Source organism: Lutzomyia longipalpis, chromosome 4, assembly GCF_024334085.1.
Source record: "Lutzomyia longipalpis isolate SR_M1_2022 chromosome 4, ASM2433408v1".
NCBI lineage: Eukaryota > Metazoa > Arthropoda > Insecta > Diptera > Psychodidae > Lutzomyia > Lutzomyia longipalpis.
The window spans coordinates 5,080,547-5,104,945 of NC_074710.1; the positions used below are offsets into that span (position 1 = coordinate 5,080,547).

Here is a 24,399-nt window from a genome sequence, read left to right on the forward strand (position 1 = left end):
GAAAAAAGGCAAAATACGTAAATTTCTCATACATTTTAGAAAATCGGCTCTCCTGAAAAGTAGCGTTTTTGAGTTAGGTTCATAATGAACTCACAAGGCGAAATAATCTCGTTTGATATAAATTTTTACCTTAAAGCATAATTTGAGATTTTAATAAACTACGAGAATGATTTGATTTTTTAGCTCTTTTTGTGAATCATTAAAAGCTTTAAAATAATGCCTAAGATTAAAAAATATAAAATATATATTTAATTCGCTCAAAACATAAGTAGAAAATCTTTTCAATATTCATTATAAAATAAAATCGTTGAGAAAGTCTCAAGCTGATGAAAAATCCATTTTGGAAGCTTTTCTGAACGTTGAAACGTTCTTTTAACCAAGATTTACCACAATAACTTTCATCCAAAGTGATTAAGAATCATTTAATTCATTTCCTACTGAACATTTTGGAGTCTTTTGTGATGTATCAAATCAACGTCTCTTTCCACGATAATGTTTCTCCGGTTAATTCAGAAATCCTTCTAATAAATTTATTTGCTATTAAGATCATTTGTTCGTCTCTACCAATATTTTAAATTAAAAAAAAATATTTAGTTAAAAAAAAAAGTTCTAATGAAAAAAAAAATCCTCCCCGGCGGGGAATCGAACCCCGGTCTCCCGCGTGACAGGCGGGGATACTGACCACTATACTACCGAGGACTTGGAGATTCTTTGTCAGACTTTCTATTATTTCTCCAGCTTCTTTTTCATTACGTATTATGATAAAAGTTTCAACTGATTCAACAAATTTTTTTTAATTAAAAGATAAAGAAAATTCTCAGGAAAATTTCTTATATTTTCCCTAGAAGACAGAGAAAAGTGTTGAAAGGGGAATTAGCGGCGAAATCATTACTTTCCCGTATAATAGTAAATAAAGAATTGAATATAACTAGAAATAAACAAACATTAGGTATGTACAAGAAAAAGAATAATAATAAAAGTAGTAAAAGTATTAAAAAAAAACATCTTTTTTATTTTAGGAATTTGTGTCAATTTGAAGAGCCAAAATTATACAAGAAATAATTTTAATACTCCTTTAATCTAGATTTTGGCCACGATTTTTATAAAAATCACGCAAAATATTGCTAAAAAATGTTCTGAAGAGTTAATTCTCTATCAAAATAATTAAACTTTCACACAAGAAGTTCTAAAACCCTTCCTTTAACCGAATTAATTTAGATTTCATAACTATGAAAAGCTGTGTCTGAAAGAAACACATTATTTGTGTCCATTATAAACGTCTTAAAGGTCTCCAAACAATTTTAGAATTAACAAAAGCAAAACAAGTTAATTAAAATTAAGAAAAAAAATGAAAAAAGATCCTCCCCGGCGGGGAATCGAACCCCGGTCTCCCGCGTGACAGGCGGGGATACTGACCACTATACTACCGAGGACTTGTTGATCTTCGAGCAAAAGTCGATAATATTTTCACATTGTTCAACACTTATAGATTTTAGCCGAACTAGCAGATTATGCAAAATTTTAAGCTCGTTTTGAAAGGAAAATTTCATGATTTATTGAATATATTTGGACTTTCCCGCAATGTCCGGAAAGGGGAATTTTTTAGACCGAGTGATTGCTTAAAAACGCTCCAGATATGTAGGCCTAAGAACCTCCTATAATGACGTCATAACTATGGTTTTTCTCTTTAAATGTTAGTTAAAGAAGTCTCTGTTGTTTTCTTATTCTTCTTCTTTGCAAGATTGGCGTTCATCCCAATCAGTTCCTCGAATGTAGATAGAAACGAATAAACTCCTTCAGCTGACAACAAAACCTTTCCTACAAAATATTCACTGATCCATCCCATCAGAAAAATTAATTTAAAAAAAAAACAAAGTAAAAGCAATAAAGAACTTTATCAATTTTTTCTTTTTTTATTCTTTTCTCTTCTACATTCTTCTTCCTTTCTCTTGATGGCAATTTTTTTAAACATTATTTCATGTCCATTAATACATTTTTCTTTACTCTTTTTTTTTTTCAAATACAGTAATTTTATTTTTTTTTTATTTTTATAATATAATAATTAATAACTCTTTGTAATAATATTTTCTTACACTTTTTTTTCTGTGTGGCATGTGTTAAGATTTTTATTTAAAAGTTAAGTAAAATTTGTAAAATTACAAGTGACATTTAATTATTTTTTATTTTATAAGTTTCACATTAATTTTTTTTACCTTTTTTTAGAAAAAATTCCTGGGATTTATTTCACTACACAATACTTTTTTTTAATTTATCGTGGAAATGAGTTTTCTTTGTGTTTGAAATTCACTCAAAAATGGAATTTCTCATTAAAAATTCTTTTTTTTTTCTTTTTAATTTGATGCAGTTTTTTCTTTAGAATAGCTCAAAATAACGGGAGGTTGTACTCAAAAATTTCACTTACAAACCCCTTTTTCACATTTTTTTCATTCATAAAAAAATATATGAATTGTTTTTCTCTTCATCTACTCCTAATTCTTCATTTTTGTTTTCTAAATTTTTCTTTGCAAGAAAATTCTTTTTATTCTGTGTGGATTATCGAAAAATATATCTTTCATTATCATGCATTTTATCTGTTTTTTTTTTAATAACTATTTTCTCTACTTGTTTTTAAATTTATATAGTATTTTTGTCTATTGTTAGAAGTTTGGAAATTTATTTCTATTACGTAATATTATTTTATTTCAGTGGAAGTATGGAAACCTTTTTATGCTTATTTTAGAACATCCTTTTTTTTCTTTACAAAATGCATAAAACGTTTGACATTTTTTTTTTAATATTAGGAATGTTTCGGAGGCAATTCAAATTCCATTCTCTTCTCTAATTTTACTTTTCACCTACAAAATGCTTCTCTAACCATCTTAAGTTTCTATTTTAGATTCTTTTCTATTTTATTAAAAATACTTTTTAGGGAATTATTATTTATTAATTGTTTTTGGAAAAGTTTGTGTGTGAAAAAATATTTTCATTTCTTTGTTGATGGAAAATGAATTAAAAAAAAATTTAAGGAATTACTTTTTTTTACTTATTTCTATGGCTTTTAAATTGTAAAGAACTTTGGCTATTTTTTTTTTACTTTTTAAGGAATTATTTTTATTTAATTTTTCTTCTGTATTTCTTTTCAGGAAGAAATTCTTTGGAAAATTTTGAAAATTTTCACAAAGAAAATGAATTTTATTTCGCGCAAAATATGCAACAATTTCTGGAGGAAAAAAATGAATGTCTATTTGTCATTTATTTAGAATATTTTCCCATTTAATTACTCCAGTTAGAATATGGAATATTATTATATTTTTTTTTATATTTTAGCTCATAGCTTTTACAACGTCGCACAAAAAATTGCAAATTTAGTAAATGAGAATTTTATTCTTTGGACTCTGAATTTATTATTATTATTTTTTTTCAATAATATGCGTGAGTTCTTTTATTGTATTTAAATCGTTATAAAGCTTCACTTTAAGCTTCTGTTTTAATTCAAAAGCAGAATTTAATTCGCAAAGCATTTTTATCAGTGTAAAGACATAAAGAAAAATAAAGGAATTAAGAAAATGAATTTATTATATTGATTTCGAGGCGCTAAGAGATTTTCTTCAGGTTTTGACATCCAACAAGTTCTATCAAGAGCTTTATTTTGATGGCGTTTGCAAGATTTCATTAAATCAACTGAACTTTTTGGAAACTTTTCATTTAATTGATAATTTTCTCACAGAAAATTTAAGTAAAATAATAAGACTAAACGAATGAGAACATTTAACATTAAATTTAACATTCAAGCTCGGTTAATTAAATTCATTCAAAGTCAACATTTCGGACTATTTAAGTTCTTCCTCAGGGCATTCAATGGACAATGGACGTGATTAATTTTGTCCATTGAATGCCCTGAGGAAGGACTTAAATAGTCCGAAACGTTGACTTTGAATAAATTTAATTAACCGAGCTTGAGACCAAAAATCCGACTTTTAAGAAAAAAAATTAATCTATTCTCATATTGTTTTCTGTGATCTATAATAAGAATAAAATAGCGCAGGAAAATTTCCTAAAATTGCACCCTTACGCATTCACATTGATTCACACGCTTTGCAGAGTAAATTCTTTACGTTTTTTCTCCATTTTAGAGTACCAACAATTTTTTTTTCGTGTGTATGTTTTGGATTTAGAATTGTTTTTGCATTGATTTATTTTTTCTTCTATTTCGAATCTATTTTTTATTATTATCCTTCTTATGAACTTCACATTACAAATGTGACAAAAAAGTCAACTTTAATCACTATTTTAGTTTTTTTATTCTCGTGCACTTTGAGTAATGAAAAAAGAATTTAAAAAATTTAAAACATTTTTTTTTGGAAGAAGAAAAGAATAAAATTTGCAAAAGGAAAAATATTGCATTTAAATGCGATTTTTTTCTCAACATTATATTTTCTTTTTTTTAATATTAATAATTACAATTATTAAAACGATTTTACACTTTTCATGAAATATCAATTAAATTTATTACACATTTATTACTTTTTCTAGTATTTCTTTTCTTTTACTTTTTAATATATAGATTATTTTTATGTGTATAATATATAATGAAAAAAAAAGAAATCCGCTGAAATGTTCAGCAAATATTTCACAAATATTTTTTAAATATTATTCTCGATTTTTTTTTAAATTGTTTAAGCCTATTTTTTTTTCATTTCTGTCTTCAACAGAAAATGGATTAATCAACAAATATCAACTACACAACATTCTTATAAGCTGCCGAAAATAATATGTTTGTGTTTTCTTTACATTTAATGCGTGATTTTCTTCTTTGCGCATTTTCTCTTGAGAATTTTCTTGGAAAAACATTCATTGCATTTTATGGGAAAATTGAAGAAATAAAAATCAATCATCTTCCTCAAATATTGGCAATTTTCCAAATTCAATCAATTCCTTTATTTGACTAAAGGAATAAAATGCAAGAGTTTGGAATAAAATTCTTTTGAATACTTCCAAGAAAATCCTTTATTGAGAACATTTTTCCTTACCAGATTTTCTGTCTATTTTTCCCCGCTTGGAATCTCTGGCAATTTTAATTCTTTTTTTTCTCTCCCCAACGTGAATGAATCCCCGTAGGTAAAGAGTTCTGCGATAGGTAGCCCACACGCACACACATGGCAATGAACCCACCATTTATTCGGTTGGTACACATTGCCCACACTGATCTCAGTCGTGGTGGGTGCACGTTGAGGATGCATCCGAAGTGGTGGCGGCAGCACCTTCTTCGACATCCTCAACGCTGGGCAACACAAAACTCTTCCCCACGGCGCGTCCTCATTTGGGCGTCTCCGTGTCCCCCGGTGTCCATCGATCGAATTCAATGCCCGAATCTGGGCTCACCCCAGTGGTTGTTAAGAGAAAATCCGTCTGCATGCATTTGCACTCAACCTCAGCGCATCCGCACGAGTATTTGGATGCACGTGTTCGCACCGGCGGCACCTGGGGCTCCATGGCAGGACGTCCCGTTGGTGTTGCCTTGAGTTGCCGCTCAAATGAATGCAGTTGCTCCATAAAGTGGAAATTGGGTGATACATCCGGCTTACGGGAGCGCACAAGTGAGAAGGCGTCATTGAGACAGAGTGATCGTGCGTGCATAAGGTAGGCCAAAGTCACTGTGACGGATCGTGATACCCCAGCTAGGCAGTGAACAAGTACAGCAGCTCCCTTTGTGCGGGCTTCCTCGATAAATTGAATTGCCGTTGGGAAGTATACGGCCACATCTTGACTCCAGTGATCCGTAATTGGTATCTGAAGGTACTGTATCCCACCTGAGCCCTCAAATACATTTGGCAAATCTGGTGTCACGTTCAAAACGTACTGCAATGTGCAAAAGAAAACAATAAAACATCATTAGTTTGTATTCTAGAGTTAAAAAAATTCAATATCTCGATTAAACATAAATTTTTATATTGGAATTTTAACATATTAAGACTTGGTTAAATACTACCAGAAATTGTTACTTTTTTTACTTGAATTGCAATAAATAATAATACATTATGTCAAAAACTTGAAAATTGCAACAACAAAAAATCCACAGAAACATGAAAAATTAGAGAAAAAAAATTTCTCCCATTAAAAGCCGTAGGGGGACGTAGCCTAATTCTGACCTCTGAAGGCCCTTTTCAAACCGCTATTACTTAAAATTGATAAAACTTTGAATGTTGTAAGTTATGGGAGTTAAAAGAGCATTAAATGGGCTTTAAAATGGTACCAAATTTAAGAATATATTGCTTTTTATTTGATACAATTTTTTCTCATTTTGCGGGGACCTTTGGAGATCCGAACTGGGTCATGTTCCTCTAGTAATTGTAACGCCCTGAATTGGCAGACGATACTTAAGGGCTGTGAGCAATTCCCCCAGTAACCTTAGACCATAATCCTCACCAGTAAACCTCTCTGTTTTACAGTTGAGCTACGACTTTAGAACATTCCTTGTTAAAAACTGAATAACCTTTTTTGGGTTAAAATTAGTATACTTTTAGACTTAAAGTAACTACTTTTTACTCTTGAATTTACTACTTTATTAAGTTTTAATTTACTAATTTTCTTGGACTTTGCTCCTACTTTAATATACTTTAAATCATTTAATTTTGTTCAAGAGGGATTTATTTGGACGAATTATTTGGATCTTTCGCAAATATTCTAATGATTCCCCAAGAAAATTCAAATATAAGTCTAAGCCTAAAAAAATGTTAAATTCAAGCATAATAGTACTTAAATCAAATCGAAAAGTACTAAATTCAAACCGAAGAGTTTTAAATTCAACCAAAAAAAAAAGACTAAATTCAACCCGATAAATATTTGTTTTTTAGTCCCAAAGCAGCAGAGATTGAGGAACAAAACTTTAAAAAAAAATTATTAAACAAGAGGACTAAATTCAAATCGAAAAATAGTAAATTAATGCTGAAAAGTAGTAAATTGAACCAAAAAAAAAGACTAAATTCAAACCAATAAGTCCTAAATACGTTTTGAACTTTTTTTTTCAGTTTTGAGTTGTTCGGTTTTTAAGATATTCATGTGAATTTCAGATCTTTGGAAATATTCAGATGATTCGCCTAAAAACCAAAATATTCGCCAGATAAAAACCCCTTGATTTTATTTCTTTAATTTTCTTTGTATTATAGAATATAGATATCCTTGTTTGCATAAATGTATGCAAATCCATAAGAGAACTCAATTTATTTCCAGAAAAATAATTCTAAAATATATTGTTTTTCTCTGGAAATGCGAATTTACACCGAGGTAATTTTTTATTTGTTTCAGTGGATGAGGATAAATGTTTTTCTGTATTTCTTTCTATTGCTTTGGGCTAATTTGGCTAAATATATCCCCAAATCTGTCGGTTAGGTCTTCCATAAATTTATATGTAGGGGAACGTGGCCCAAGTCCGACCTCCAAAGGTCCGCAAAGTTAGAGAAAAAAATGGTATAAAATAAAAAGCAATATTCTTAAATTTGGTACCATGTTAAAGCCCATTTAATGCTCTTTTTACTTCCATAACTTACTACATTAAAAGTTTTATCGGTTTTAAGTAATAGAGCGAATTGAAAAAGAGGTCGAAGGAGGTTCCACGTTCCCCTACTGAAAAGCTCGATGTTCCTAAATTATTTGAAAGTGCCAATTTTTGCTTATTCTGTGTTTTTTTTTTGTTACATTTTTTCGAGACTTCAAATAGGTATTCTCAAATTTCTAATATTCTCAAAATATTAGGAAAATAAAATAAAAATCTTATCTGACAGAATTTTCTTTTCCAAAGTAAAAATTCTTTGGAATCTCTTATCGTCTCAGATTTTCACGTATGTATATATGAAATTTCATAGTTAATGTAAAATAATGACGATAAAATATCAACTTTCAAATTTATATTAGTGCTAACAATTTTTTCGTTCCGTAATCGAAAGTGATAGAATTTCAGTTGGAGAAATATTCCAGGAAATTTTATTTATTTGAAAATGTAAAGGAAAAATAAACAGCAATAAGAGGTAAATAAATTTCTTTTTCCATCACTTCTCAATTTTAAATTTTCTCCCAGATTTCGAGGCAATTCAAGAGAAATCTGAATTATTTATCAATGGAAAATATTGTTGTAATACCCCACCCCCTTTTCAATTTACAAATATATGTATAAGAGATATAAAAATATCTCATAAGAATCTTATTAAATTTCTTTCTCCTTAGGCCCCCCCTTAGGCATTTATTTTGCTTTTCTTCGTTTTTTTTTTGCTTTTTCATGGAAATGGCAAAAATAATCACCAAAGTCTAAATTTTAGTTTTTTCCATGATTGATTTTACACCAATATATGTGACGTTATTATTGGAAATAAAAGGGCTGTAGTTCATTGAATATTGTAAGACAATATGTAAGAATAAGGTAACAATTTCAATGACACAAAATAAAGCAAAAAATATATATATATTTACCCGAATATTGTATTTCTGTAGTGCCCTGGAGTCTTCACTGTGCGATGCATTCCCGAGAAAAAGTCCCGGTAGAATTTCCACTGGTGCCCCCGTGGTGGCAATGCTGTGCGAATGCGTTGAACTCTCACAGTCTGACGACTCGGCTGAACTACTGCACGCAGAGTCTGATTGTGGTGTGGAAATCCGCAGAGATCTAGTACAAAGACCAAAACAAATATTAAACCTTCTTTTCCTTATACTCAAGGGAGGAATTAAATTCCTGACAAATGACATTTCATCTCACCTCAACCCCATGAGTTGTTCAGCTGGTGTTTGTCCACCGTGAGTCATTTTGGCATCAACATTGCTATCAGATGTCTCCTCACACCATTCCGGGAAGGACGAACGAAAGCTCCCAAAGGATTCTACAATTGAATATACGAACAAAAGTTTATTATTTATTTTGCTTCTCTATTTATTCATTAAATGTGAGTCTGTTGAACAAATAGAATGTATGAAATTGAAATTAAATTAAATAAAAAAGCACATTAGGGTACACCCAGTGCAGCCTTTGAGTCATTTAGCCCAAGAAAACTTTAATATGGAGCATTTAAATGTTTAAAGATAGAATTTTTAAAGAAAATTCCTTCAGAATTCCGAGGAAAGAGAAATAGATAATAAGAGAAATTCAACTCATTAGAGTTTACAATAGTACACTGCTGAGCGTATTTTTCAATTTTCAATTTAAGTCATTTTATTGAGACTTTTCCGCAATGTTAAAAATAATTTTTTTTTAAATAGGTTAGTAATTAAAAATTCGCTTTTTCTGCATTTTCTTGAAAGTTTCAATATTGATACGTGATTGAACTTGAAAAATACGCAAAGCGAAGTTTTAAAGTCAGTTATGTTTGAATAATTTTCCGGACTATTTCCAGGTAGTTTTTTTTCACGGACGAGACTTTATATTTTTCAAAATAATATTTAAATCTTGAAAAAAAAATGAAATAATTCACAAAAAAGGCCTGATTTTTCATAACTAACTAAACATTCGCATACAGTCGTGCTCTCGTGGTAGGACCGTCGTCAAAATGACTTCTCCGCGGTAAAACGGCTTCAGAATGAAGTATTTTGCCTTCGCAGTGGGACAATTAGTACTATTGGAAAGGTAGGATACTAATTGTCCCATTGCGAAGGCAAAATTCCTCATTCTGAAGCCGTTTTACCGCGGAGAACTCATTTTGACGACGGTCCTACCACGAGAGCACGACTGTATTTTGGGAAGATTTCTTTATTCCGGGAGTTCACAATGCATCTTCCGGGATTATAATTTTTAAAATTTGTTATTATTAAAAAAAATCCACAGGATATATTTTTTCGCATCATTTTGACTTTTAAAATATACCATAAGTTGAAATGATTTTTTCCGGGCTTTTCTTCTTCAGTAAATATAAAAATGATTTTCTTCCGGAAATTAAAAATTTCTATAGAGTACAAATCATTGATAATTGCATTGATGCAATAATTTTGAGGGTGCTTTAAAAAAACAATTAAAACATAAAAAAAATATTGGAATGAAAAAAAAAAAAAGAATTCCGCGATTTGTAATAGGACAAGGCTGTTCTACAATGCTACACTGTAATAGAACATATAGCCTAAGAAATAGCTACGTTTGCTGTCTTCAATGAGAATATTTATTCATCATTTCAAGGGGAAATTTTCCTTCCCTATCACAATTAATAATTTGCCATTTACCTTATTTAATATTAATTAGTAAATTTGAGAAATCCAATTATAGAATTTAAGAGTTATTTATCGGATAAGTTTGTGGGATGTTTTGATTCTAAGAAATTCTGTCTGTTTCCAAAAATCTTTAGTTGTGTTTCAAACGTTTTAAATCAACGTTATTGCTGCACCCACGTAGATTAAAGCTCAATTTGAAACAACAACCCCATGCTGTAGTTTCAATTGAAAATTCAGACTAAATTTCCCACCATCCCTCCCCTTTATTCCAGCCCTTCAAATCCACCCACGATATCACACATTGTGAGAAATGACATGAGATCTTTAATCTTTATCGTCATCTTTCACTCCCCCCTCTCTCTGTCTTCATTCTCAACACTTAAACAATATTCCAAAAGCCCACGCACTTTGGGGATGGCTCCATCATCACATTAGAAGATGGAAATTCCTCTCACTTTTCTACACAAACACACACACACACAAACCACCCAAAACATACAATGAGCGAGCATACTTCTTATGGCCAGGCCTCCCTTTTTGCACTCACCCTGTTTTTGTACAATCTCACCATCACACTCTGGTGTGTGTATATCACCCAAATCATCAACCTTAAACGCCCACACAGTGTTGTACCCACAAGCAGAACATAATGCGGGGGTGATGCCGCCAAAGTGGGGAGCCCTCTCTCATTCGGTGTAGACTTTTCTGAAGCATTATATACAACAACTTCTTGTTCCACATTTCATTCATTCATGAAGCTCCCTCGTGAAAGAAAAATCAATAATGTGAGCAAGACAGCGGTTACGGGAACCGTATGAATGGAAGAGAGACAACCAGGGAGACCTATCACGGTGGCAGGCGGTACAAATAGAATCATTTTCATCTTTTCTCCCACAACGTGTTACATCACCACCGTAAGGCACATACATATAATCTCTATGCGCCCTCTCTCACCAGAATGAAGGAGAATGAACAGAAAATACATAAACGTACCACATGTACATATATCTATAAGCAATTTGACCATCTTCTTTCGCTCAATCGTCACCTCCAATGATATGAAAAAATCCACCAACAAAATTCCAATTTCATACCATTCATTCACAAGTCAAACCTTTAATGTTTTCCTTTCATTTTATTTTTGGGATCAAGGGGCAATGAATAAGTAAAATTTTTGCTTGAATAAATCTTTAATATACCCATAGTTTATAGATTTGAACGAGATAAACTTTAAATTTATGCGAATTATCTAATTACTTTTTTTTCTATTAGTCCCTGATTATTATATTATTGAGTGAAGTCGAAAGCTTTTGGAAGACCACTAAAGAATATTTTAAGAGAAAAATCAATGTGAGCTTTGAAATAATTTTTTTTATGCTTTGAAGCATATGATTCTCGCAAATAGTCCCATAATAACTAGACTAACTCTAAATATTTTTTATAAAACACTAAAATTAATTTTTAAATCAATTTTTTCTTTACAAATTTCTGATTAATTTATTCTTTTTGTATTTTAGAGGTGTTTAGCTGTGATTTTTTTCTTATTAAATTTCATACAACATATTACATAATGTGCATACGAAAGTACACATCATATGCAGCATTACGTATGAAGCATACGATGTTAATGAAAATTCGAAATTTCACAATTCTATTACAGCATACAAATTATTATTTAAACAAATTGTTTTTTTTTGCAATTTCTTTTTTTTGTGACAAATTAAATTTTCTTTCAAAAAAAAAAAACATTAAATATCCTTACCCAGGTTATAGCAAAAAAATTCTTTCAATTTCTTAGAAATCAAAAATTAGTTCGAGGAAAAGGATAATAAGTAAAGTACACTCAAAGGATTCCCTAAATATTTTATTCTTTATTTAAAACATGTACCTTCTACCTATAGTATATTTGCACAAATTAGCAAGATAGATTGCTACGCATTAAGCACCTGCCATCAGCAGGATTAAATAATTTACCATATCCTAAAATATCAAAGGGAAGAAAATTAATGTTGATTTTTGGGAAATCTACGACGTAAAAGATGGGCTTATCTCGTAGCACATTTTGGTGTAAAATTCTGAGAAGATTTTTTTTTAATTCATTTTTCCCCAGAATTAATACATCGCATTTCCCAATAATATTTTACTCAATTCCTTCAAATACGATTTTCTTTTATTTCCAACGAAAAGAAAAACATTTAACACCACGATTTTGCCGTATTTTTTTTGGAGACTAAGAGGCACCCTGTGGTGTATCGCCTCCACATTGGGGGAGAAGCTGCAAAAAAAATCTATATAGATTTCTGGGGGATGTGGAAGGTCGGTGTGGTTGAGCGTGGGCGACAACGCGCTTTTGGGTACCGTCAACACTGATAAATATGCGACGACGGGTAGGCTTTTTCTCCGGTAGGAAAATTTCGGGGGCGTGAAAGAGGATTTCCACAGAGCGTCGTCATTGCTTCACCCTCGCAGACGCATGATTCACAGCGTCATCAATTTGGTATAGGCGCGCACACACACACAAATTTGCAAAGGGTATACCTCCTGTGAGGAAATTACTTGAAATTTAGATCCAAATGGCTCCTGTGTGTGACCTTTTGCAGAGTTTTGACGCAATTTCCCTTTCTCTCTCTTTTCATTTCATTTCATACAAACATTGAAGAATACACAATACATAAATCCTCCCAGTTCGTGCATTTATGTTTTCGACGTCATTTGCGAAAAAAAAAGGAAAATTCAACATGGAAAACCCCAAGGCGGTAATAAAATATTCAAATGGAAAAGACAAGAGATGTAATTGACTGATATGCACCTTATTAATTAAAACCCATACACCGAACCCAACAATTTGGGATCAAAAATAGAATTTTAAACTGATTGATAGAGTTCCATGTTTAATTAATTTCCTTGACTTTGTAATTACTTTTATAAATATTTTAGTAAAAGTCCACTATGCAATTTTCCCGTTCCTATTTCATGTTTTTCTTTAAAGAAAAATGGATAAATAGATTAGGGCAGCATATGTGTCAGTATATATTCCGTATGAAGCTTATGCTTCTTCTAATAATAAATTCTTTTTGTTCTTTTATAGTTTTTATTAACTTAAATTTTGATAAATTAAGACAGGACAATAAAATCAAACAACTTTGTACTACAGCTTTTATGCTTTTCGGCGACGTTTTAGTAAATTTATTTCCAGCATATCTCCGCAAGTTTAATCAAAATTTTCCAATTACATTTTGCAACATTTAAATTTCAGCCTCAGTGAATGAATTCATTCAATTTAATAATTAATTTATTACAGCAGAGACAACCTTTGATGTCTTTTTGCATTGGGGAAGAATGAAGAGTCCTTGTGAGACAAGAAACTTTGTGTAAGAGGAATATGCTTCACATCAAAAACAGAACATCCCTTCACTTGAGTTTGTACATACAAAGAAACTTTACATGGCAAAAGAAAATGACGACAGATAAAAAATCGATTGAGGAAGATGTAGGAAAAATTTTATTTTGAATCTTCTTCCCCTTATTTTTGAAAAATAAAATTCATTTGCTGTCAATTTATTACGTAGAAAGTTATTCTTACGTCTCAACTCCACATTATAGTCAAAAGAAATTAAATACATACCTACAGAAATAAAATATATAAGTATGGGATTGATAGAAAAATATTTTTTTCATTTTTTTGATTAACTTTTAAAAATATTTTGTAAATTTTTTTCGATTTCTATTAGAATTTTTGTTACTTCACGAGAGCCCCCTATTAATATTTATCCATAAGAAATTATCAACTTAAGATAGATATTTTATCTGTACCTGTGTGTGAATTTTATCCTTGAATATTTATTTTTAAAGACACACTTTCACCCCCATCTGCCTAAATTAAATCAATTTATTACCCCTTTTGTTACGAGAAAATAAAGCTCTTCTAGGTGCTTTAGATATGAGAAACGTAGGAAAGCTCTAATATTGCACCTGATCCACAGAAACCATCTTTTTCGTGCCTCACACCGAGGAAGAAGGAAGAGGACAAAAAGGTACGTAGGCTAATAAAGAATAGGTGTGGTGTATGGTGGTAGGAAAAAAATTATTTAAACATTTAACGCTTCGTGTTGTTTTTTTTTATTTCTTCCTTTGGATGTTGTATGAAGGTCATGAACCCCCCACGCAAATTGAATGCGTTTTGCGCATTTTTCCTCTCATTCACTCTTCTTCATTCGTATTTGGCATTTTTTCTCTTCTTTTTTATGTATCAAATTCAACACTCTGGATATTTCATGATTTCATTCCATGAGAATCATTCTTCGTTTTGGAATAAACCACCACCCCGCCCTCACGGCATTTTCTCTTTTCGCCTGTGCGGGGATGGTGTGAGAGACTACCCAGCCTGCCCCCTATTTTTTGGAGGGAATAATACTGACTTGACTGTGATGGGAGAAAATACTGCCCATGGGCAGAGGGTGAATTTATAAAATGAATAAAAAATGATACAATTGCTCGTGTAGAAGCTCATAATGAAAACCACATTAATTCAGCATCCACGTCAGAAACATACATCAACGCTCCGAAAATTGAGACGGAGAATTCAATTTTTGAGCTTAATTGTCATTGTGAATTTTAATAATTAAAATGTATGGGAGAAGTCTTGTCGTGATCACCTGCCTCATATATAGAACAATTCTAATTTATTTATTTAATTTCCTCGTATTAGATCTTTTTTTCTGCTTTGCGTTTTCTCGTGGATTTCATTGAAACATTCAAGAGTTTTTAATACGTCAATAGATGGCAGCAATTTAGTCAAATGCAAATACTTCAAACGCCATCTATTGAGTCAAATAATGCTTATTTAATGGCACACGACATTTTGAATTATTTGAAAGCTATATACTTGAAAAGAAATATTTTTATTAAATTAAAACTAATAATGTTGCAAAAATGCCCATAAGATCATTCGCAGAGGAATATTTTTTTCTTAACTTACAAATTCCATCGCACGAATCATTGAGAAGAATTTGAAGGAAAAAAAATGGATAAGAGAAGTATGAGGAAAGAGCTGTGGAAAGTCATATAATATTATGTGAGTTTGGTGAATGAGAGAATAAAGAAGGGCGGAGGGTTAATTAATGACGACGATTCAACATTCTGAGAAATGCACCATGAGATTTTTTTCTTCATCATCGTCTCGCCACCATTCCAATGAAAAATTTAAAAGAAAGAATGTGAAGTAACAACGAAATAAAAAGAAAGAAATAAAATGCCGAGGCGTTGATGGAAATCAATGAATTGGAATTTTCAATTGGACGACAATTTCAATGTGTCAACAACCAATTTCCCTTCCATCGCGATGCAATTTTATCTGCATGTATGAATCAGTGCTCCGAAAGCGGAAATAACTACTCAAATTCCTCTCGCTCTCTCTCAACATCTCACAGAAATAATATAACTTTTTCAATCAATATTCCAAACCATGAAAGTGAATGAAGAGAATTCATTCAAAATTTACATAAAATGTCATGTGTCTTCATACCTACATATTTATTTATTTATATATCGATTACCAACACTTTCAGTGCTGTTGTATATGTTCTCACACTGTTTTGCAACATTACTATATGTAGTATACAGACAACTAATGAATGCCCGAGTGGAGTGAGAAGTATTTTAAACCACTCCAACACTAAAACAGCCTCAAATTATTTTATGAATGAAAATTAGTCACATTCTCATTGAAAAGTAAATCGTATTAAAGAAATTGTAAAGAGAGTTTTTACTTTAATTTTAATGTTTTTTATTATTGCTTTCAAAAGTTTACAACGTAAACACTCTAAAGGAACTTAAAAACTTAATAAAATGACGTTAGAATTCGAAAATTAGATTAATAGATAGATGTTGTTAGGTTTTTGACAGTTTGTATGTATTTGTAAATCTTTCGTCATGTTTTGAAAGAAAAATACAAAAAATTAAATTTTTTAAAATCATATTGAAAGTTCGTAAAATAATATTGGATTTTGGTCAATTTTTAAAGTCAAAAAGCCATGGTGAAACGTAGCAAAAATAATAAACGAGGAATTTCAAAAAAGGTTAAATCCCCCGTTTTGGCTCCTAAAATAATTCTTGAAGAGTATTAATTTATAAAACGACTAAAGACAGCAACAAACTATCAAGTCTCTTATATTTTTCACAGAATACCAAAAAAAAATACAATTAAAAAAATATAAGAAAAAGCAATAAGATTTTTTAGCAGAATTGATTAGAATTTCAGATTTTCATTTCTTGTAAATTGTCTTCTAATTACTTATAATTTTTAGATATGTTTTTATTGTTTGGCAACTTTGGAGATTTTATTCAAAAAATAACGACCGTCTTCTTGCCATATATTACGCATTTCAACAGCTAGAGGGCGCAAATTTCGTAATTCTGTCATATTTCTCAAGTGTCAACTTTTTCTAAGAGCGCCGTCTTGAAAAATATGATTTAATAGTGTTTGTACAATTAGTGCAGTTCTACTAAAGCTGGAAAGCTGAAAATTTTAAGATTTTGAACAAAAAAAAGGCTATTTGAGATAAATCTGTAGCACCCGACTCACTATCCAGCGAATATTAACCTAGCTCATAGAGTGAGTACCCTTAGATTGGCGGTAACTGTAACGGCTGCCCTTCCCTCGGCAACGGCTTCTGCCCCCAGGTTACAAACCCTCAAATAGGTGAGAGAGAGTACGAGAATCCTCAAGAGAATATAGGAGAGCACTGAGAGAGTAATTATAGGAGAGTAGTAAAGAGGGATGATGAGAGTAGAGTTAGTAGGAGCTCAGCCTTGGTCGAGGGTGGCTGCGCAGTGAAAGTGCTCTGTAGATTTAGTTGAGGACTACGAGGGTGGAGGTTACTGGGGGAGTTGACCAGAGCCCTGTGGCGCCCCCCTATTCAGGGCGCCACAAATCTAAAATAAATTAAATTTGTACTCATACACCTAAGCAATTCTTATATATTAAACAGCGACTTCTGTTAGTATTTATACATAGCACACCCTATTCCTCCTTGTTTCATTCGGAGTTTGCGCAATGAAAATGCAAAGAGTGAAAAAATGAATGAAGATTTAAGGAAGAAAAAAATTGATTATGAAAACTTTTTCCTTAATCTCTTAAGCTTTTTTTTAAATCTATTTTTCCTCTTTTATCCAATAAATTTTTATTAAAAGTCAAGTACTACATACACGGGAAAAAAGGAGAATTTCATGTGTGAAATTCCACGAAGAATAAAACACACAGCGATATGGAAAATGCGGCAGCATGAATGGGTAGTGCGGTGTGTGAATGAGCGAGGGAAATAATAAAAGTCTGTATGGTGTTGTTTAACCGATTGAAGACGCTACTTCCTGTTATTCAGATTCTCAACATCGCGCGTCTTTTTTTTTTTCTCTCTTTCTGCTAGTTCGTAAATTTTTACATATATAGCGCGAGTTTGTGTCTCTTTACGGTTTGTATGCCGACCATGAAAAAATTTGTTTGTTCTTTCACAGATTCATGCACGTACTATGTGGGGAGATTTATCTCCAATACCTCTTAAATATATTCTAAATATGTGTATAATCAATTTCTATCCGAAAAAAAAATTATTAAACCCTCTATGGTTGATTATTTTTTGCTTCTTTCGCTAATACATTTTCCAACCGCGAAAAAACAACTGCTTTTCCCATCTCAATGAAATTCGAGATGGTTGTATCGCGCTCTTAAAGAGATGAATGAAGCTTGATGGAAACAATTGCGAGAAAGTTGATTCAATTGAGAGAATTTTCCATTCATTTTTTTATCCACATCTTTACTATTTTATTCTTGAAAAAAAAACTAAAGATGAAAAATGCAAAAATGTGCCGTTTCAAGAAAATTAGAAAATTATATCACGCAACAATAAACATTAGTAAAGAAAAGGGGTAATCTAATAATAAATTTCAATATTTTCTTCGAATTTTATATTTAAAATAAAAAATAAAAACATAAGAAAACAAACTAATTTTTACATTAAAAAATTATTAAAATAGAATAAGAAAATTCATCATAGATGGCAGAGTAGAATAGAAAATATTCCATAGATGGCAATATTTTCTTTTCAACATAAAAATCTGCAAGGAAAATGATTTAATTTAAAGAAATCCTTCTATAAGACAGATTCATAATGAAAATTTCTGCTAGAGATGGAAGCATCCAAAACAAAAATTCCCAATAGATGGCACTGAATGCTAAATTACAATACGGCAATGTTCTGAATTCTAAATCCAAAATCAAACTATTTCAATCAATAATCATTAAGAATTTATTATTTTCTTATTTTGGCGATTATATCATTCAAAAATTCCTAGCTACATTACCTTGACAAAACAAACCGGGTCATTTGCCTCACAGATTGGAACATAGGAAGGTCAATTTAAAAATTTATATTCTTTTTTTCTTTAATTCATGAAAAAACAACCCAAACGGATCTTCCAACGTAGTTGAGGTTTTTTTTTCGCTGAAAATCACCTTTTTGGTCAAAGACTTTTGAGGTGAAACAATGATTTGGATTTTTTGTTGTTCACAGCTCATGAATTAAATATGCAAAATAGTTTTTAAATTGTCTACCCAGAACAGAACATTCATTTTTTTGTGTAGTATGTGGAATTTACCGTGGAAGTGCCGTGTCATGTGAATCGTGTTGGTCAAGTAAAGAGAATCAATGAATGGACCTTATTGTGAGTGTGTAGAAGCATCCAAAGCATCCGGGAGTTGGTTTATTTTATCAATAAATTAACCATACATATGTGAAAGAGAGAAGAGACATCATTTCAATTAGCAACGAATGAATTTGTGGTGTTTGCGTTCCATGGAAGAATATTTTGTGTTTTTTTTTTGCTGCTTTTAAATAAAAAGCGAGCAAATTCCCGGTCAAATGGCGCTCCTCTTTGGCATACATACATTTTTTTCCTACATTACTTTGGGGTCCTCTCTTCGCACACTCTATTTGTCACTTCCCGGACGGAAGATGAATAAACCGTGTGTGGCGCAAAATTCAATGGAAATTCAATGTGTAAATAAAGAATTTCCTCTCAGTGCTACCTTTTTTTTCTTTCCTCCACCTATTAAAACGTCTCTCTCTCTCTCCTATTTTGAATATAATCTTCATAATGTAGGTATGTATACCTTTTATTTCTATCTGCAATAGCGAAAACGATTGTGGGGGAGCCGCAGAAGAATAGACAAACTAAATTGCACGATGATAAAATGAGATGAAGAAAAAATATTTCATTTCCTTCCATTATATTTTACTCCTTACCCACTCACTCTTTCACCTGAAACACCATCGCGAAGATTATAACTCCGTGGGAGTTTCATGCTCTGTTGTAATTTTTAATGGCGAGAAGCCGTATAGAGATAAAAAATTTATTCATGTTTTGCATTGAGATGTTGGAACGCGAAGAAAAGGTGCTGCAGAGGAAATTAAATGAAATAAAGAAGAATTTTATAAAAATTATAGTAAGATTGTTGTTGCTATCCCCACTTTCCAAAGAAGTATAATTTTTATGTATAGAACCCTAAAAATAATAATCACAGATCATCTGAAAAGATCTAAATTCTGGAAAGTTATTAACGTTGATAGAGGAAAAAGATTTCTTCCTTTTTGTAGCTACAACAGTTACAAACAATGTCAATCAAAATATATTTTTATCATAATATTTTGCGTGAAAAGAATAATGATTTTACGCATCTCTGAATTTTGTTATTGATATATTTCAATAGTATCCCATAAATAGTAAGGGATGAAATGTTCATAATATGAAAGATATGTCTTAAAATAATTTTCTAGGAAGCACAGTCTATTCTTTTTAATTGTAACTTTTCTAGGAATCTACTTTGTGAGTTCCATTAGGGTCAAAAAGGTACCTACGTCCTACATATATCAAATGTGAAATCATGTCAAATATGCTCTACTTTACTCTACTTTTGTCTTTATCCTGTACAAAATATTAGAAAATATTTTAGCAAAACATTTCCCTTCTCCATTGAGAATTTTCTAAAAATAAGACATTTTTTTCTATATACTTTATCTCTTTTAATTTCACCTGTTCACTGCAAAACCATGCAATTTGTGAGTAAAAGAAATACCTACAATATACAATGAAGTAACAGCATTTTATGAATCGAATAAGTAGTAAAGTCATTCAGCTATATATACCCAACATACGATCTATGTGGTCCCACAAACTCTCCCATATAATAATAAATAAATGTGAATTACATCTGTGTATATGTTGTGTGATTCAAATGAACTATAGCGCGCGTCACTTTCATTCATAATCTCTGTCGTTTTTTGCCCACACAATCAATTTTCCGTCTCACTCGTGCCTCCACACATAAAACCATAAAGCTCTTTTTTTTCTCTTCGTATCCGTCCCATTAAGTCACCGCGATTGAGAAGTCTCGCACAACCATTTGCTCGCATTCACAATGAAAATACATTCACAAAAATATTTTTCTTATATTGAGCAATATGTCTTCTTTCATTTTATTCTACTTTTTTTTGTCTCTCCCTCCGTGTCCAGTGAGATCCCAAAAAAATAAAATCAATTTATTCGGAGGGAAAGAGAGAGAAAGAAAACCCAATGTGTGGGGCTCGAAGAATTTTATTCCCGTCTCAATTGGAACCCGCCAACACACACAGAAAGAAAAAAACATTAAATAAAATATCAGAGGAAGTCGGAGGAAGAACTCAAAGGAGAGATGGTGAGGTCAGAGACAGAAGAGGAAAACATGCCCCAACAGAGCGTATTAAATTGAAAGCAATGTGACCTTTGAACTGCATCCAATGGGAATTATGATACCACTCTCCATCATATTATCCAACTCATAGAGCTAAAAAGGGATCTAACTAACTCAATATTTGTCACACATATCGTGCATCATTGATTTTTTATTCTTCTCAATGGAAAACTTAATTGATTTGTCGTGGAGAGACATATTTGCTTCATTAAAACCCATTTCCGGTACATTTATGTATGTGTGTGTGAGAACAAAAGCAAATTCATTAATCAATTTATAAAAACAATTTTCTGCTCACTTCAGTGACCCAAAGAAAATTAAAAGAACTAAACTTTTCCAATTAACCATCGAGAGATTTTTTTTTCCTTATAATATCTCCGTCGTAAGAAGGAGCTCACAGCATGATGGAGAAAAAAGTTTGTCGCTACGGGGTGCCTTGGAAAATTCCAAAGGAAATTGCATTGATTTCCTCCCACACAAACCTAATAAGGCTTTCTTTTGCCACAAACTCGATTACATTCAGTAAATTGATAAGGCAACTCATTCATTTATACATTGAATTGCAGGTGTAGGTGTATTGTCTTTTTTTTTTACAATGTTGATAGACTAAACAATCCATATCAAGATAATTTTTTTTTACCTCAATGAACACTCGAGTGGTTCGAGTGTAACCTGAAGGTAAGTGCCAAAGCACTAAATGCAAATAATAGAGATAAGAAAATACGAGATTGGGATTCATTAAATGTGCAAAAAAAAATTTAAGGATAGAATAACTGGGAGATGAACTTTGTTGTATGCTTCATGTGCATATGCTTTTTGATTGAGCAAAATATCATAAATTAAACGTATTTCAATTATTTCGTCGAATGACGCCTTTTTTTTTTCAAATATCAATCAAAACTAAAACATTGAAGAATTAATTTTGAATCCTTTTATATCTTGACTAACAGAAATTATAATAACCTTTCTCCAAAATTTGCTTTAGTATTGTATTCAGTAAATTAACGGTGATATTTTGAAACTTCCGGTCAATGACAAACCTTCTTTGGTTTATTTGTGTCACAATGAAATTACCCAGAATCTCCTAATTAATTTCCCATTCTCTATTTATTTAATAATAATTTTCTAAGAATTTCAGTTTCAGTACAAAGTATTCAGAGTATCAGTAATTAATATTAAATTTATCTCTTACTGACACGTATACCAATAAATTTCACACAAAATCTCATCATGCAATTTTTCACACCACGATTGACACGGCTATCATTTGATTAAATTGTTAATTGATTGTGAGATGCAGAAAAATTGGTTTTCAATTTTATTTTCATCTTGCAACGCAGTCAGAAAAATATTCTTTGGCGATTAATCTGCAATAGATTTGTTTTTGCCGAGGTTTCTGCAGTTCAAGGTGAGTTTTTCTTTTAAATATGTTTTCAGGGAAGGAATTTTCAATAATGTCAAGAAAATGTTTTGAATTTAAAGGCGGGTCAAGTAGTATATATTTGATATTTTCTTGAGAATATTTTCAAAGGAGTTATATTCTTTTTAATCCAAGTCGACTTTATTTATAAAGATAAAAAGCCGACTAACTTTTGCAGAGGGAGGAAGACAAACATTAAATAAGAACCAAACAGATTTACAATTTTTTTATTAGAATTAGCTGGCAATAAATTGGAAAAGAATTGCTTTTAAAACTGAAAGCCACGCCCACATGGTGAAGAAGTTATTCTATTCCATACAAGAAACATATGCTTTTGTGCATCGTTTAAAGATTTTTCATCTAAAAAAAATCATCATTTGCAGCATAAGTTTTGCGTCATTAAAAGAGAAGTTGAAATGCATTGGGGGCGTGGTTTTGTTGCATTTTTTAACAACCGAAACCTCGACTGAAACGACTGAAACACTACAATGCGAGAATGCTTTAATTGTTGATAGTAATTAAGAATTGAAGTTCTTTAAATACAATTTATATGTAATCTAGACGCCCTGGCCCAAAGTTCGAGCATCTCGCGAAGTTCTTCTCACCTTCAACTTGCTAAATTGATTTTCTCTCAAATGTTTTATTGAATATTTTTTTAGGTAGACTAAATGAAAACAATAAATTCTAATAGATAGGCGAAAAAACAGGAAAATTCTGAGAAATCGTTTTTTGATTTTTCTTGGGAATTCAATAAAAATCCCCACTCCTGGGTGTGTCCTTCGAGACTTTATATTTTTCTTTAAATGAAAATACATAAGTGGAAAATTTCATGTTTTTTCTTTGGCACGTGAAGGGAAATTGAAGGAAAATATTTGGGCAAAGATTTTCATCATACACACACATGTGTACATCCCCACTGGGTGCTACCAATACCACGATGGGGATTGTGTTTAGTAGACGGAGAGGAAGGTCACACACATTCCAGTTTCCTCCCTCACTATGCAACACAGCAACACCATGAGGAGTTCCCTGTGGAGGAAGTGTGGCATTCGGGTGGGTGGGCAAAAGGGATAAATGGCAAGGACTCCGTGTGGAGTCTGGGGAGTATTCCGGGAATGTTATGGGTGGGGGCACTCACCTTCGAGACACACAACATGGCAGCCATCTTGTTTGAGTCGTCGATGCAACACATTAATCGTGTCATTTGTTGCGTCCATCACATCGTGGTAGAGGACGAAGATACCCTCTTTGTAGCCATTGATGATCCTCTGTTTCAGGGCACGACACTTAATTGTGGACGTAATGTCAATCTTCCCTGCTGCCAGGCGCCTCAGCATAATGCTGGGAATGGAGAAGTTCACAGCCGAACGGATGTGGCATTCTGCATAGAAATTCGTGCTGCGACAATCAAGGATTATGAGATCCCTCGTGGCAGCTCGCAGTTCTGCCTGCAGCCACTCCTTTGTCACTGTGTCCCTCTCTGAATCGGGCATCTCTTCGTCCGTTCTTGCTCTATCTCTTGTTCTCTCTTGTAAATTCCTCTTCTCAAATTCTTCCAAATCTCACTTCCCAGAAATACACAATTTTGCACATTTCACACCTGACCAGGCATTGCAGGAAGTCACTGGGAGTGGCACACCACACTCTGTCTCTTGGGCGGATAATAAAAATTAATTATGTGTGGGAGCCCACTGAAAACACAACAATCTCCCGCAAAATTTCAACTACTTCTGACACTTTTTTCTGCCTTTAAACATAATGCTGCAATTTCCCGCTGGAGTCGCTTTTCACGCAACATAAACCAATGTTCCACAAGATGCCCCAAACACGTAAAATTCTCCCATCAGTGTGTCCCACAAAGTGGTCATACGATGTTTCCCATGCTGAACTATCTCAACTTCCATCGACTCCACATAGAAGTTGAGCCCATGCCTCACCGGACACGTCGATTGTGTTTGTTTTTGTTTTTGGCATAGAAGGTAAATTTTCTTGCATTTTCCCCAAATTCTCCTTT

At 32.1% G+C, this 24,399-nt stretch overlaps 1 protein-coding gene and 2 non-coding genes across 3 annotated transcripts; all 3 read right to left on the reverse strand.

The window, feature by feature from the left end:
* Positions 1-627: 627 nt before the first annotated feature.
* Trnad-guc (transfer RNA aspartic acid (anticodon GUC)) lies at positions 628-699 on the reverse strand. The gene has a single exon. It is a non-coding gene; the product is annotated as a tRNA-Asp (tRNA).
* Positions 700-1,361: 662 nt separating this feature from the next.
* Trnad-guc (transfer RNA aspartic acid (anticodon GUC)) lies at positions 1,362-1,433 on the reverse strand. The gene has a single exon. It is a non-coding gene; the product is annotated as a tRNA-Asp (tRNA).
* Positions 1,434-4,414: 2,981 nt separating this feature from the next.
* On the reverse strand, positions 4,415-24,223 carry LOC129795787 (dual specificity protein phosphatase Mpk3). Its single transcript, XM_055837266.1, has 4 exons — positions 23,524-24,223; positions 8,747-8,867; positions 8,464-8,656; positions 4,415-5,859 (listed from the first exon to the last, which is right to left on the reverse strand). The coding sequence occupies exons 1-4, from the start codon at positions 23,876-23,878 to the stop codon at positions 5,317-5,319; spliced, it is 1,212 nt and encodes a 403-aa protein (XP_055693241.1). The 5' UTR covers positions 23,879-24,223; the 3' UTR covers positions 4,415-5,316.
* Between the last annotated feature and the right edge of the window lie 176 nt (positions 24,224-24,399).